Genomic DNA, 13,134 nt, shown 5'->3' on the forward strand with positions numbered 1-13,134 from the left:
GAGGGATTAAGAAAGCACTGATTGTACTAATCATCTGCCTACTCTGCTTGATAAACATCATGTACAAATTTACAAATGATGATTTTGTGCTTTGCTAAGTGCTACTTAATCTCACAGTTTGGAAAGCACCTTAAACTTTCTCCTGACTCATTGTTAGAACTTCCTCCTGGCTCGTTTTCTTTTCTTGTGTAAGGGTTTTTTTTTTTTTTTGCTAACTTGTATCTGAATTCTTCTACTTGCATCATAAAAAAGGTTAGTGAAAGGAGGACTCTTTCATAAATCTCCTTAAAAATGAAAGCATTTTAAGAAACCTCTTCCAATGGTCTGCCTTGGTTTAGCAGATTAGATCAGTCTGCAATCTGTTAGGCATACAGAGCTCACAGCACTTTTGTTTTGTATTACCAAGCAGAACGTGATACATAAAGTCTTAGCTGTCCTGATCATTTAAACCACGTGCTTCTCTTCCATTTTTCTGCTCATTATTAAAGGGTGGAAACCTCATTGTCTCTGGTAGTAAACCAAGGCATTAATTTGGCATCAGACACATGGTAGTTCTTGCAAAACTAAAACCTAGAATTGGCCAAAGCCTACAACTATTCCCCTGCCAGGTTGGCGCACTCTCAGTGTTGTGAAATAGGGGCTGCTGGAAACACTTCTGTGAAAACTCTCCTCTCTGATAAGAGTGAAGATAATTGTCTCAGACTATACAGAAAGATAAGTACCAGAGGAGACTGCAACTGATACTGTGCAGAGGATTTAGCTAATACTTCTTTTGGGCCTGGGAACAGATTTTCAGCCCCTGGTGATGCTCTGCTAAAAGAAATGTACACCTGGCACTCTGCTAAGTATCCACATCTCTTCTGGTCTAAAGCAAACAAGTTCCAGGGTAACTAGCCCTCAGTGCGAATTATGTAGCTCAGACAATGAACATCACATGAATATGTGTATGAAAGAACACCAAAAGGATGCATACTGAAGACTTTGATAAACATAGGCTGTACTAACTGTAAAAACATTATAGCTAGTTTTAGGGAAAATTCAAACATGGCTATTGTTTACAAAGTGTTGATTATATTGTCATATACTTTACAGGTAAAAATGAGCAAAGCTATTGCTCCCAATTGTGTGATGTTAGTCTCTTAGCAGAGCTAGTTTTCTGGCCCTAGTACATTGTAGGAACAGACATTGTAATCAACAAGCTCAGTTTGAAGCAGGAACAGAAATAGGGAAAGAATCAAATTCTGTTGATCACATTGCACCCAGATATGCTCCAGTCTCCTTTGAATGATTTGGTGAGGGAGCAGAGCTTTCCCTTATGCATCATTTAGTAGCTGCAGAGACTTCACAGATCCACAAATCCCTATGACTCTCATTTATCTCTGAGCATCACTGGAAGAGTAATACAGTTGGAAAAATCTGAATGACAGTTGGCCTTTGAAGGTAGGGAGATTTTTCTGGGGGCGGGGAGGGGAGGAGAAAAAAAGAAAAAATTTTTTTTTCTCTTTTTTTTTTCCTCTCAAACATAAGAGGTACTTTCTAGGTCTGAGGAGACTTGCTTGAGTTCTGGATGATTTCTCATCTTATCTCTTGTTTTTTATCAGGGCTATGCTGGTAAAGCCATGGAATGTGCAAGTTTCCTATTATCCTTTACGGCAAACCACTGGAGGAACAGATTTCTTCCATGGGAGGTATAACCAAATGATGTCTTTATGTATATTTGGAATGCCTGAAGAGATTACTGCAGGCAAAGCAGGCAAATTTTAGAGGGAGTATTTGTAGCCTTGCCACAATTTGTTCCTTGATTTAAATTATCTGTTTAGCTTTCTCTTTCTAAAGTCTGGCTTGAGTACATTAACTTTGTGTTATGTGTGCATGTGTATGCACATGTGTGCAGCTGGAGTTCCCTTACTTTCATTTTGAATGTGCAGTATGGAGACACTTGTTAGTTTTTTCCAATGTTTGATACAGTCTGTGCTATAAGGTTTGTGAAGAGATTTTATTCACAATTTTATGAACCAGGGTTGTAATGCCTTTAAAATGTTGTTGCCAAATTGGCTGTGCACTGATCTGTCATACAAAAGGTCTTCATAAATCTATAGCAACCTGATTACGGTACAATCTTGTCTTATGTGGCTTCTTATATCAAGACCTCTGAAGGTCTTTTAAAATCCAGCACAGAATAGATTTAAATTTCAGTTTAATCACTCATACCTTTGAAAACTCCTTTGCGTGATTAGATACAGTCATCAATCTGGATCACAGTGAGCTCTCTTAATTTAGTGACAGTGTTGCTGTAGCCAGAATAGTCTAAGAGAATAAGATGAGGTTTGTCAGTAGAGGTAGTTTCTCATCTTAGACTGAGTTTTATAATATAACCTCTACATCAAAGGTATCCTTCACAGGGGGACTTCATTTTTAGCCTAAATTTAGATGTTTAAAATGTGCCTTTTAAAATGTTTGAACTAATTGTCTAGGCCCCTTTGTAGTCCGTGGAAGGGGCCATTCCCAGAGGAGAAGTCATCAGATTTGTAGTAGATGTCAACTTTCAGCACAGTCATATCCTAGCAGCACCTGTTTTACTCTCTTGCACTCCTTCCCAAGGTCTCTCTGAGCCATACCTGGCCATGGCTGCCTGTAGCTTTCCCAAGTTACCAATACGTGTCCTAGAGGGTGGGACACCAAAACCTTGGTCCCCAGCCCTCACCCTTCACACAGCCTCATTCAAGGCAGTTGTCTGCTGGGGCAGGTAGCGGGCTGCCACACCAGCATCTGCTCCTGGCCAAAGGAGAGGCCTCTCCTGAAACTGCCTGCTCATGCAGTGGGGTCAGGACATTCTCCAGTCCCAGCCACAAGCAGAGAGCTCTTTCAGTCACCACAGAGGGAGCAGCATCATAACTGTATGTACACTTCCCTTTCTCTGAGAGACAACATACTGTTTTCCAGTTCTCTTTTGCCCAAGAGCCCCCGTCTTAAATTGTCATGAAAGTCCTGGGACAGAGATTGCCAAGTGACCCAGATCTGCACCACAGCATGGGGTGACAACAGTCAACCCCAGCATGCCTTCACTGGGAGTGTGGCACATGTATGACGTTGTACCACTCAGCAGTGCAGTGCCTGGCTGGAGCCAGCAGTGCCATCAGCTGCCCAGTCCCTCCACCACCCCAGCCGAGGCAGGTCACCTGCTAGAAGGACACACAGCTACAACGTGGCAGCCTGCACAAAGGCCCAGGCACACGTGGGAAAGCTTCTTGGAGTCCGTTTGCTTTGCTGCCATGTATTGCAGGGGCCCTGCTAGTCCCTGTGGTCCTTATTATGCCATTGGCAATGTCCATGCATGCCTTAGCTACAGCAGTGTCTTCCATCCCAGGCACTTAGGGCCCTGCTGTTGTCCTGTTTCAGGGTGTTTCAGGACAGGCTTGGAGACTGCATTTGCTGTTACATACGTTGTGCGGCTTCTAGATAAGACAGTGTTTTTGACAGCATGCTGCTACGTCTATGTTTCTCACTGTTGCCAGCAAAGGGTGTATGTCAGCTGATGACTCCTGCATTCTCAATTCTTCCCCTGGAGAGAGCCCTTCCTCTCAGGTTTGCTCCTGACATCTGCCCTGTTCTCGTTCACAAATCCAAGGTGGGCCTCACCGTGTCCGGCAGCTCTACCCAACACTAGCAAGGTGGTTTAGAGGTATTAGGGGCTTAGCAATGCAGCTGGTCCTGCAGAATGATCTAGCAGACGTGTCCTCACATGGCCTAAAGCTCCCAATTCACTTGCTTCCTTTTTTTGTAAAGTGTTTTTTGGATAGACAAACTTGTCTGGACACTGTTCCTCATAACTTCTTACAACTATGCAAGGTTTTCAGGTTTCCCACTGATGACCACTTTACGTGTCATGAGATACGTAATATTGAAAAATAATCTCTGGGGGAATGAGACTTTGCTTCACCACAGAGATGACAACATCAATGAGGAATTTTATCTTTATTTTCATGATGTTAGCACAGTAAACTCACACAGTAGCATTGATCTGTACTTATTTAACAAAATACATTTATAGCAATTTACAAATTTTTTTCCATTTGAAAACATTGCATAACATTTTATTAAACACAATACTTTATATAGAGAGTTCTCATTTAAAAACATATTTTATTTTTGAGTATTTTCTTTTCTCAGTAAAGCACAGCCTAACAAAGAAATTCGTGCCTGTTAGCAAGTAAGAAAATGAGAACGCTAAGAAGATGTCACCTGTCAATTTATTTGATTAATTTTAAATTAAGGTATCAGTGGAATGTAAACAAAGAGTAATTTTTACAAAAGGCTCCTTATCAAATATACATGCAGAGGTCTGAGTTCCAATGTATATATTATTACATTTCTGCTCTCTAATGTAATATAATTTGATAAGCCATTATTAAAAAGAGTAGCCTTTGGCACTTTGAGTAAAAAAGAATATATCAATATTTATGTAAAGAACACAATTTCAATGATTACACAAGAGCTTTAAAATCTTTTGTTAAGAAATAGGAAACCTTAGGAAAAATATCACACTGCACTTGAAATAGTGCAGCAAGTTTTAGAGTAATAAAAGCAACACATATGCCAATATATATCTGACTAAAACCAAGGAATAAAGAACAAACACTCCCACCAGGAATCCTGCTGTTTCCAATACAGCTAAATTGCCAGAGGGAACATTTTCTAATCTTTGCTCTATTGCCATTATTCTCCATTTCAATTTCCCATTATTTCCAGGTTCATCTACTTATGTTCTTTTCCCCTGCACTTACAAACTAACAAATGATTGCATTTTATTTCCCTGCATTGATAGGCCAACAGTGATTGTATCTTGCCCATTCCTTTAAAGCTAATCCCGCCTGCTTTAACACATACCTAGACTAAACTAAATCCAAAGGGTTTTGTTTGTGACAATCCAAGTGTTTGTAATTCCTAGGAATCTTGTACAAAATTTGATATTAAATACCAAGGACTAAAGATTCATCGTTTTAAAAAGAAAAAAAACAAATCCTGACTTGTAAATACTAGAGTCTGAGAACATATTTCTAAAAAATTATTTTTTTTTTTTTTTTTTTTCCCCCTGGCATCTATGATTATTTTTCCCAGCTAATGTGCCTTAAACTGTGTCTTCAGCATACTGTGCCTTTAACATACACAATATGCTGCAACCCTACTGGTTAGCTTCTTACATGTAACCTGCAGAATACTTCCTCCCAATCACCAAATGTATGATGGGGTTGTCTTCTATTACTAGCAGGAAAAGTGCAGTCATTTCCTCTAAGGACCAACACTCTTCCACAGCATTGGGTGACGGGCACATGAGGGAAGCATTGCTTGACAGGGTTGGCTGACAGCACTCAGCTAAGCCTGGAGCACCTGTATAACTGGGAAGGTATATAAAGCTTTTTATTGGCTCTGAATCCCTTCTTCTATATGCATTAGCAAACACCATCCTCATACTTCTGAAATTACTTAGGATTGGGGGTGGGTTTGGGATTTTGTTTTGGTTTCGAGGCTTTTTTGTGGGTTGTGGAGGTTTTGTCTTGGGGTTTTTTGTTTTGGTTTGTTTTGGGTTTTTTTGGTCTGTGTGTGTTGTGCTATTTATCTTCTTGGGATGGGATGATTCTTTCTTCTACTTCCTACTTGGCTGGGGTAGGGTGGGCTTTTCCTCATAGTTCTGTGGGGTAGGGTCTGTAGACGGATTCTGACTATGTAGTATGTATCTGGTTCTCTGATACCCTACATCAGAAGAGGACTTAGAGCAAAACACTCCTCTCAAGAAGCCAGAGAACAGACCTGATCTGCTACTACTTATTCTGTGAGGGGACTGCTAAGCCATTCCCTCCCCCTCCTAGCAGGGGAGCTGGGGGGTGTCTGATTGTAGTTCTCTTTCAGGTGGAAATAATGTAGGAGAGAATGAGGAGCTGCACTGGGTGAACACTGCCTGTGGCTTCCTTCATGGTTTAAGTTATTTAAGTCAGAGCCAATTGTAATGAGGCATTTCTTCTAGCATGCCCGGGACACGCTATGCTTATTCCTTTCAGAGCTTATCCTTTCAACAATTTTTGGCAATGGAGATTTTTAGCAGGCAAGTTCTTTCATTATATCCAAAGCTCAATTTACTAAAATAATCCATGTTCTCTCAGGTGCAGAGACCCTCCATATTCTTAAGTGGCAGTGGTGGAAAAAAAAAAAAAAAATAATGCTTAAGAAGGCTCTGGAGGGTGCCTCAAGGGAGGTGAACAGTAGTAGTGGCACAATGCAACACTCATTCAGTGATTCTGCAATACTGAGGCATTCCATTTTTAAAGTGAAGCATAAATCCCCTAAATGATGGTGATTGGGGTGAAATTTGTGATTGTTCTTGTGGCATACTAAGCAAGTGAGGTGAATGACTGCTTCTAAGTGTGAGCTATGATATTAATTACTGTCTCCTTGGAAGCCGGTCAGGAAAGTGGCCATTTATTTTTATTTACTTAGGGCTCATCTTTCACATTTGCACATCATGCAGTTATTGGTGTCCTGCATTATATGGTTAAAAACTAATAGAAAAATGGAAGGGTTGCTGAAGGACAGGATACGAGGTTTAAAAATGTAAAATGTGAATTACTTGTAGTACTTTAAAAGACCCCTTAAAAAACATAATTTAAAACAATTCTACAAGTTAGCCCACTAAGAAGCAGCCTCTTCATTAGTAGCACCTGTTCTTAAACAAAAGTTGAGCAGTAGCAGCAAAACTATTCAAAATAGATAGTTATTCCATTCTAATGGAATGGCACCCACACATTTTTTGTTGCAGTAGACATCTTAAAGAACTACACAAAACCTTTGCAATCTTTGAATGTGACAGATCCACTATAACAAAGCTGTAAATATTTTCTACGCTAAATGAATGCAGCCAGCATCATCATAGTATTAGCAATATTACTTTTAAAGTAACTGCACATCAATATGTCATGTGTTTGTAGAATCTAATAATTATGCAATTTTTCAAAACATGTAAATTTATCATCAGCACCATCCTGTAGTAAAGATTTGGTGCAAATTCTGCAAAGGTGAATATATACCACTGATACAGCCTTTGCTGTGAAAAATTCAGTCGATTTCGGACACAAATATAAATAAAAAAGTTGGCACATTCAGGAAATAAAGTGTCTGTGTTCAAGACCATTGTTTTGATTGACATCATCACCCTCAGATAAATGTTTTGAGTCTGAAGAAACAAGTTGCATGAAAATGTTTCACATTAGTTAGGTTCTGGCATTGTGCTTTTCCCCCCACCACATGCTTTCCACAGGCTCATGCACATTGCACATCAGCAGTGTTCAACAACATTTGGGCTGCTGGTCAATAATTTGGCACATCAAAGCTAAGTATCAGCTCAAAACAAAGAGAGCAGAACCTGTGTCAAGATGTGTTTACTTTGTGGTGGTACGGACCAGCTGATATGTCTCCTCTCAGTCCTTGTATGCTCGTGTGGGGGATGTGCCTTTATAGAAGATGTTTCTGGTGTTCTCTGGACTGCTCCCTCTCTCAGGGATTAAAATGATGTTACCTTTTCTTCGAAGTGTTGAGTCCCGGCTAGAAGAAATGGACAGAGTCTCTGAGCCAATCTCACTTCCCTCCACTGGCGTGACTCTTATCGTAGTGATTCCATGATGGTGATGCTCACTGTTGTCTATGTTGCTCCTTTTCCTGTCACCTGAACCATAACTGTCTTTTAAGGAGTCACAGCTCTCAGAGTCCCTGTTAAGATCATTTAGCTCATATGTCTGACGAAGGGTGACTTTTTCAGGACCTTTCCATTTCCATGACCCACTTCCTTCACCTTCTGATGGCATCTGAATTACAGGTCTGTTATTTTCTGGATGGGCCTCAACTCTGACAATGCTACTTGGCTCATGGTCTGTCAAGGTTTTATATCTGATGGCTCCTGTACAGGTGACTGTGCTTCCCTCTGAACTCTTTGGACTGCCCTGAAGCACTCCTTGCTGCTTAGACATGGCTATTACTTGCATGATTCTTGGCTGGCTATTGCTTCTACATGCAACACTCTTCTCAGCAGCTTTCAGCCATTTAGCTCTAGCTGAACTACTTTTGGGCGATGTGTTCACATTCTCCTGAGTCTCTTCAGGAATATGTACTAGCTGGGATGAGCCAGGACGTGACTGAATAGAGACCCTTGGCCCTCCAGAAAGACCTGAGTTGTTACAACCTGGTACACTGCCAGGTTGAATTTTCAGATATTGGCTAGTTGGGCCATGATGATCACCATTTACACCCACTCTGGAGGGTTCTGAGCTTGACCTCATTTCAATAGCCCTTGGTGGTGACTGGCCAGATTCAGTCTCTATTACTTGCAGTGACAACTTTCGACTTTCATTCTTGTTCTTCCACTGGGAAAGCAGCTGTTTGGAACGGGCAGAATCCATTGAGGCATGTATTGTTGCATTTCGTCTTGCTGGATCTTCCAAGGATGGCGTGTTGACTCTTGGCAAAGTGTTGCTGAAAGTAACCATATTTTCCTTTCCCATTGGGCTTCGTGGTGTTATTATTTCTACATCAGCATTTGCTCTCTTGATATTGGTTAGAGACCCTGAATCTCTGTGGTTTCTATTCAGGATACTTTCTGTACGGTGAGAGACAATGCCATCACTGCTGCTACCATTTTTGCCTGGCAGGATTCTGTTAGCATCTTGACTGAGGTCTGTCAAAGACCTTAGAGGTTCTCTGTGAAAATTTGGGTGAAACACATTCTCGTCACTTGGTAAGAAATTCCCCACAGCATACAGGCCCTGATATTTGAACAGAAGCATCAGCAATCAGTTATGGAAAAAAGAGACATTTTAAGGTATTTTAATTATATTCTTCTGCCTTTAAATAAATACTGAGTGATAGAATTAGTCCAGCTTAACTGACAAGGTATGCTCACTTTCCTTTCCTCACCAGTATATCCTTACTCCAAATTCTGTCCTCAGTCTGGTACATCTAGACATGTATGCAGTAGGCTCAGTAGAACAACTAGGGCACATAGTTCGTGGCAATAGATAGTTGAGGAAAAGATTTAGCCTCCTTCAGTTTTCTTCATTTTATAAAGCGATACAGCTGAAGAAAGAACGTTTTGTTATGTAAATAACAAAGTAAATGTTTGCAGTCTTCTAGGCAAAGCTGTTGTACAGCTACACTACTGTCTGCTCTGATTTACTGAATCTTGATACAGCTTGGGTTGTTCTCTGCTCTGTGATTCTGCCCTTTCTACTGCATAATAACCGTGTAATACAATATCTACATGATAGAACAATGTATCAACTTTAAATCCATTGCTTTCCAAGCTGTGCAGAACTGTATCAAGTTTTAGTCATACAACATCTTTTTATTCAGCACTCACTATAAAATGCTGTCATTTTAAAAAGACTCTACTGAGAGAGAATATTCCATGAAAGGGTCAAATGCCTGACTTCACTTAGGTTACTTGTTCTTTACACTCCTTTCAGAGTTATTTGTAGTTTCACATGATTTCCCCTCCCCTTCCTCTTATTGGCATGTAGTTTTCAGGGCAGATTTACTTGACTACGGGATATCCAGGACAATGTACTCTCTGATGTATGTGGTCATGCAACAGTATATGGAGAAGACCTAACAAAGAGCATACTTGTTTGTGGATTTCAAACATGGCAACAACGGCTCCATTTATGAGAGTCTACAACAGCTTAATCATTTGAAATAATATTCTCAACAGAGTGCCTTTCTGCTCACAGTGCAATCATAGAAACTGACTTTAGTAGCTCATGGGGTTTCTATTATCTACCCTGGTTGCTTTTTCTTCTGCCACTGTGAAAGCCATTTCCCCCCCAGTCACCTTTGTAGACTCTTTGCATGTACCTTAGATTATCTTATCACAGAAAAAAGGGGGATAGGATATGACCTTATTTTAGTATTATACTAAAATTCATCATTGACTTCTTGGGGGTCAGAAACATCCCACTGGCTGTTAAGACTCTTCTGTACACCTGCCCACATTGGAGCAAAAATGTTGTCAATAGGAGTTCCTGACTGCTCACAGGCACCTGGGTTGACACTGTGCTGAACAGCTAGGGCAGCAGCAGTCATGTTGGAGGCATACTGAGAGCAGCAAGCAAAAGCAAATGCTGGATGAGGTTCCTACTGACAGACACAAACAGGCCTATCCTACTACTCCCTTACAGGACACCTTCCAAGGTGCTCCACCTGTTTCAACCAAGTACAGAGGAAAAGCATAGGAATAACCTGGCTTGGGCATCCTATTTCCCCTGCATAATTTCCTGAAGAGTTCCAAAACATCATAAGGGTGTAATATTGCCTTTGATTTCTTGTAGGTTCAGCAATTTACTCAGCTGAGTTGCTGCATATTAATTCAACCATTTTTTTGAGATCATAAAGCTAACATTGGCAATATAAACTCAGGCTGGCAACAAATACCAATTAATCCAATATTTTTCTTGTGTTATGCTTGTAAATGTGGAATAGAAAAGATGAGTATCTTTAAGTATTTAATGAAGCACATAATGTCAGAGCTGTTTCTGTATACAATGCCAGATCATTATATACCACTTTATGCACTGTTATGGCACTTTAAATTGAAATACATATTGGCTTTTTCCTGTTTATTTTTAAAGCGATTACCCCTAACGTCATCATCTTCAACACATTTTGACTATATTTTTAATTATGGCATATGACCGTGATGAAAAGTTTTCGTAAAAAATACCAGTACTCTTATTACAGCCCTATCAGTTTTATTTGCTAAAACTTAACTACATGAGTATTATATTTACCAAATAGAGAGCAATTCCTCCTCCTATGAGAAAGCCACAGTAAACATCAACTGGATGATTCTTATACTGGGTGATACGAGTCAGACCACATATAATTCCACAGATGATAAAAGCAAAGACCAAGAGTGGTTTCAGAAGTTTTGAGGAGTCTGTTAACGTAGAATTGAAGTACATCTTGAAAAAAGAAAGAAATGAAGAAGCAGTTGAAGAAACTTAAATTTACCTAAGAGGATATTAATTTCTCGTATTCAATGTTTCTTTCACACATAGATCACTATTACACAGTAATATTGCAAATGATAACTTTGATTTTATTTTACAGCCCTGTTAAAATTTGCTCACTTACTGTAGGAAGATCTGAAATCACAAGGAATGGATTTCCAGAAATAGGCAGTGTTGCTTATTGACATCAATTAGGATAAGGATTTTATGCCTAAATACTGTTCACAGTCAGAACCTAAATGTTCTGTAAATGTGACTAAGGAGCCACCGCTTCTGAAATACAGAAGCCAGATGTCATGCCAGATGAAAGCAATAACCTGTTCTAACAAAAGCTACTACCAGATGCTTTAGAGAGCCATTTCTCAACTGGGGGCCATGATGTCAGGGAGGTCACAAAAATTAAGTGGAGGTGGTTCATCAGTATTATTCCAGATTTTGGCCTTTCCCTGGGCAGAATAAATAGTGGCAAGCTCCCAGTACACGCACAATTCCATTATCTAATTTGATTAAGTGGTGGTTATTGTTGTTTTCCTCTGATTTTTACAGCACATGTGATGGAATCACTTTCTTTCCTTTTTTTTTTTTTTTTAATTTAAACTTCAATTTGAGTGGTCACTCATGCAAACAGTGTAGCCCACACTGAAGAAATGTCATTGGTCAGATGTGGAAAATCAGCTGTGATAGCTGCAGCATGTCCTACAATTCCCTGCTAGTTACTGATGGTTTTTATTCACTTGCATTGCAGTAGCGCCTTGGAGGCCTCTGGGAGTGATTGTGCCAGTTCATCCATGCTGCAATTCTATGGAGGTCAAATGAAACTACATCACATAAATGTTTGTTCCTTAATGCCTGAAGTTTAAAAGCAGTGAGTCAAGTAAAGATGGCAATAAAGAAAATGCAGAACATATAAAGGTTAATTGGAATGGTAAGTTAAAATATCACCCTGCAAGACAGATAAGCACTGCATTTTATATGTGAATAATATGAGGCATCAAATATACTTTAACATTACACTTTTTGTTGCTTCTTAACAAAGGATGTGAAGCAGTTGAATCTTTTCTGTATTCTTAATAGAGCTGGTTTTATTTCAGCTGTTAGTAGTTTTATTTTGCTTTCAAACTGGGAGGATAAAAACTTTTTATCTATCCAGGATATCCAGGCAAGACAGCACTTTACAATATATAGCAAATGACTTTCTGACTTTTGTCTTGTATAAATGAAAATGAACAGAGTTGGTTACTCACCGAAATGTACACTGCTGCAAAGGCTGCCAGGGTGGCATGTTGAGAAGGGAATGACTTTCTGCCAAGGAAGGACACTCAAATTATGCTTCTCAGTTCAAATACAGTGTGCTAGTGTTCACTTGAAAAAAACACTGGGTGGTACAATCATTTTCAGCTTACACTTCCTAAGCAATATATGATCTATGAGAAACATTTAATTTCTAAATTTCTTTTCTATAATCTGGAGAAAGGACCAATGTTAATGAAATTCTCTGTTTTGACGTAAATATTTAGCATGAAATTCTTTTTGTGTACTAAGAGAACAGTAGGAATGAGCTAAAGACAATGCTTGATTGAGAGAAATATCTATGAATTTATTTCGATAAATAAATTTCCATAATAACTTTTCAGTAACTACCTAATTATACAACTTATTTAATGCATGAACCTTGATCTTATGATTATTCTCACTGACTTCACTTGGACTCTTTTCAAAGTAAGGACTCATACACTTCGATAATCAGGCCCTAACTTCAGCAACTGAATTAATCATGTTTGTGCCCCTGCTTTGTTGCTCTAATAATGGGGGGATGACAGGGTGACATTCTTCTCAGAGAGGCAAACTCCATCTTTATTTGCTATGTCTTCAGGTTTATTTTTTAAATTTCAGCACTTTATTACATGATAGGAGTGAATGGAGCACAAGAACATGGAGAGGGCATTTTAAGAGTTACCGGGCCCCTTCCAGAATAAGAGGGTAAATGAAAATATGTCCAAACTGTGTGAGGCAGTAGGGAATATCAGGTCTATTCTTGAAATTGCTGAGGGCCTTCTGCTCCCATTCAAAACCTGGGGACTTGAAT

At 39.5% G+C, this 13,134-nt stretch overlaps 1 protein-coding gene across 1 annotated transcript in view; it reads right to left on the reverse strand.

Moving 5' to 3' along the window:
• Positions 1 to 3,956: 3,956 nt before the first annotated feature.
• Positions 3,957 to 13,134, reverse strand: part of PLPPR4 (phospholipid phosphatase related 4) — a 35,883-nt gene continuing 26,705 nt past the window's right edge. Inside the window, exons 5-7 of the mRNA XM_052801823.1 lie at positions 12,293 to 12,350; positions 10,827 to 11,000; positions 3,957 to 8,807 (exon numbers count right to left, since the gene is read on the reverse strand). Of these exons, the coding sequence (XP_052657783.1) occupies positions 7,470 to 8,807; positions 10,827 to 11,000; positions 12,293 to 12,350 (1,570 nt within the window). The 3' untranslated portion in view covers positions 3,957 to 7,469. The remainder of the gene's footprint in view (positions 8,808 to 10,826; positions 11,001 to 12,292; positions 12,351 to 13,134) is intronic.

The sequence above is a fragment of the Harpia harpyja genome, chromosome 11 (assembly GCF_026419915.1).
Source record: "Harpia harpyja isolate bHarHar1 chromosome 11, bHarHar1 primary haplotype, whole genome shotgun sequence".
NCBI classification, from domain to species: Eukaryota; Metazoa; Chordata; class Aves; order Accipitriformes; family Accipitridae; genus Harpia; species Harpia harpyja.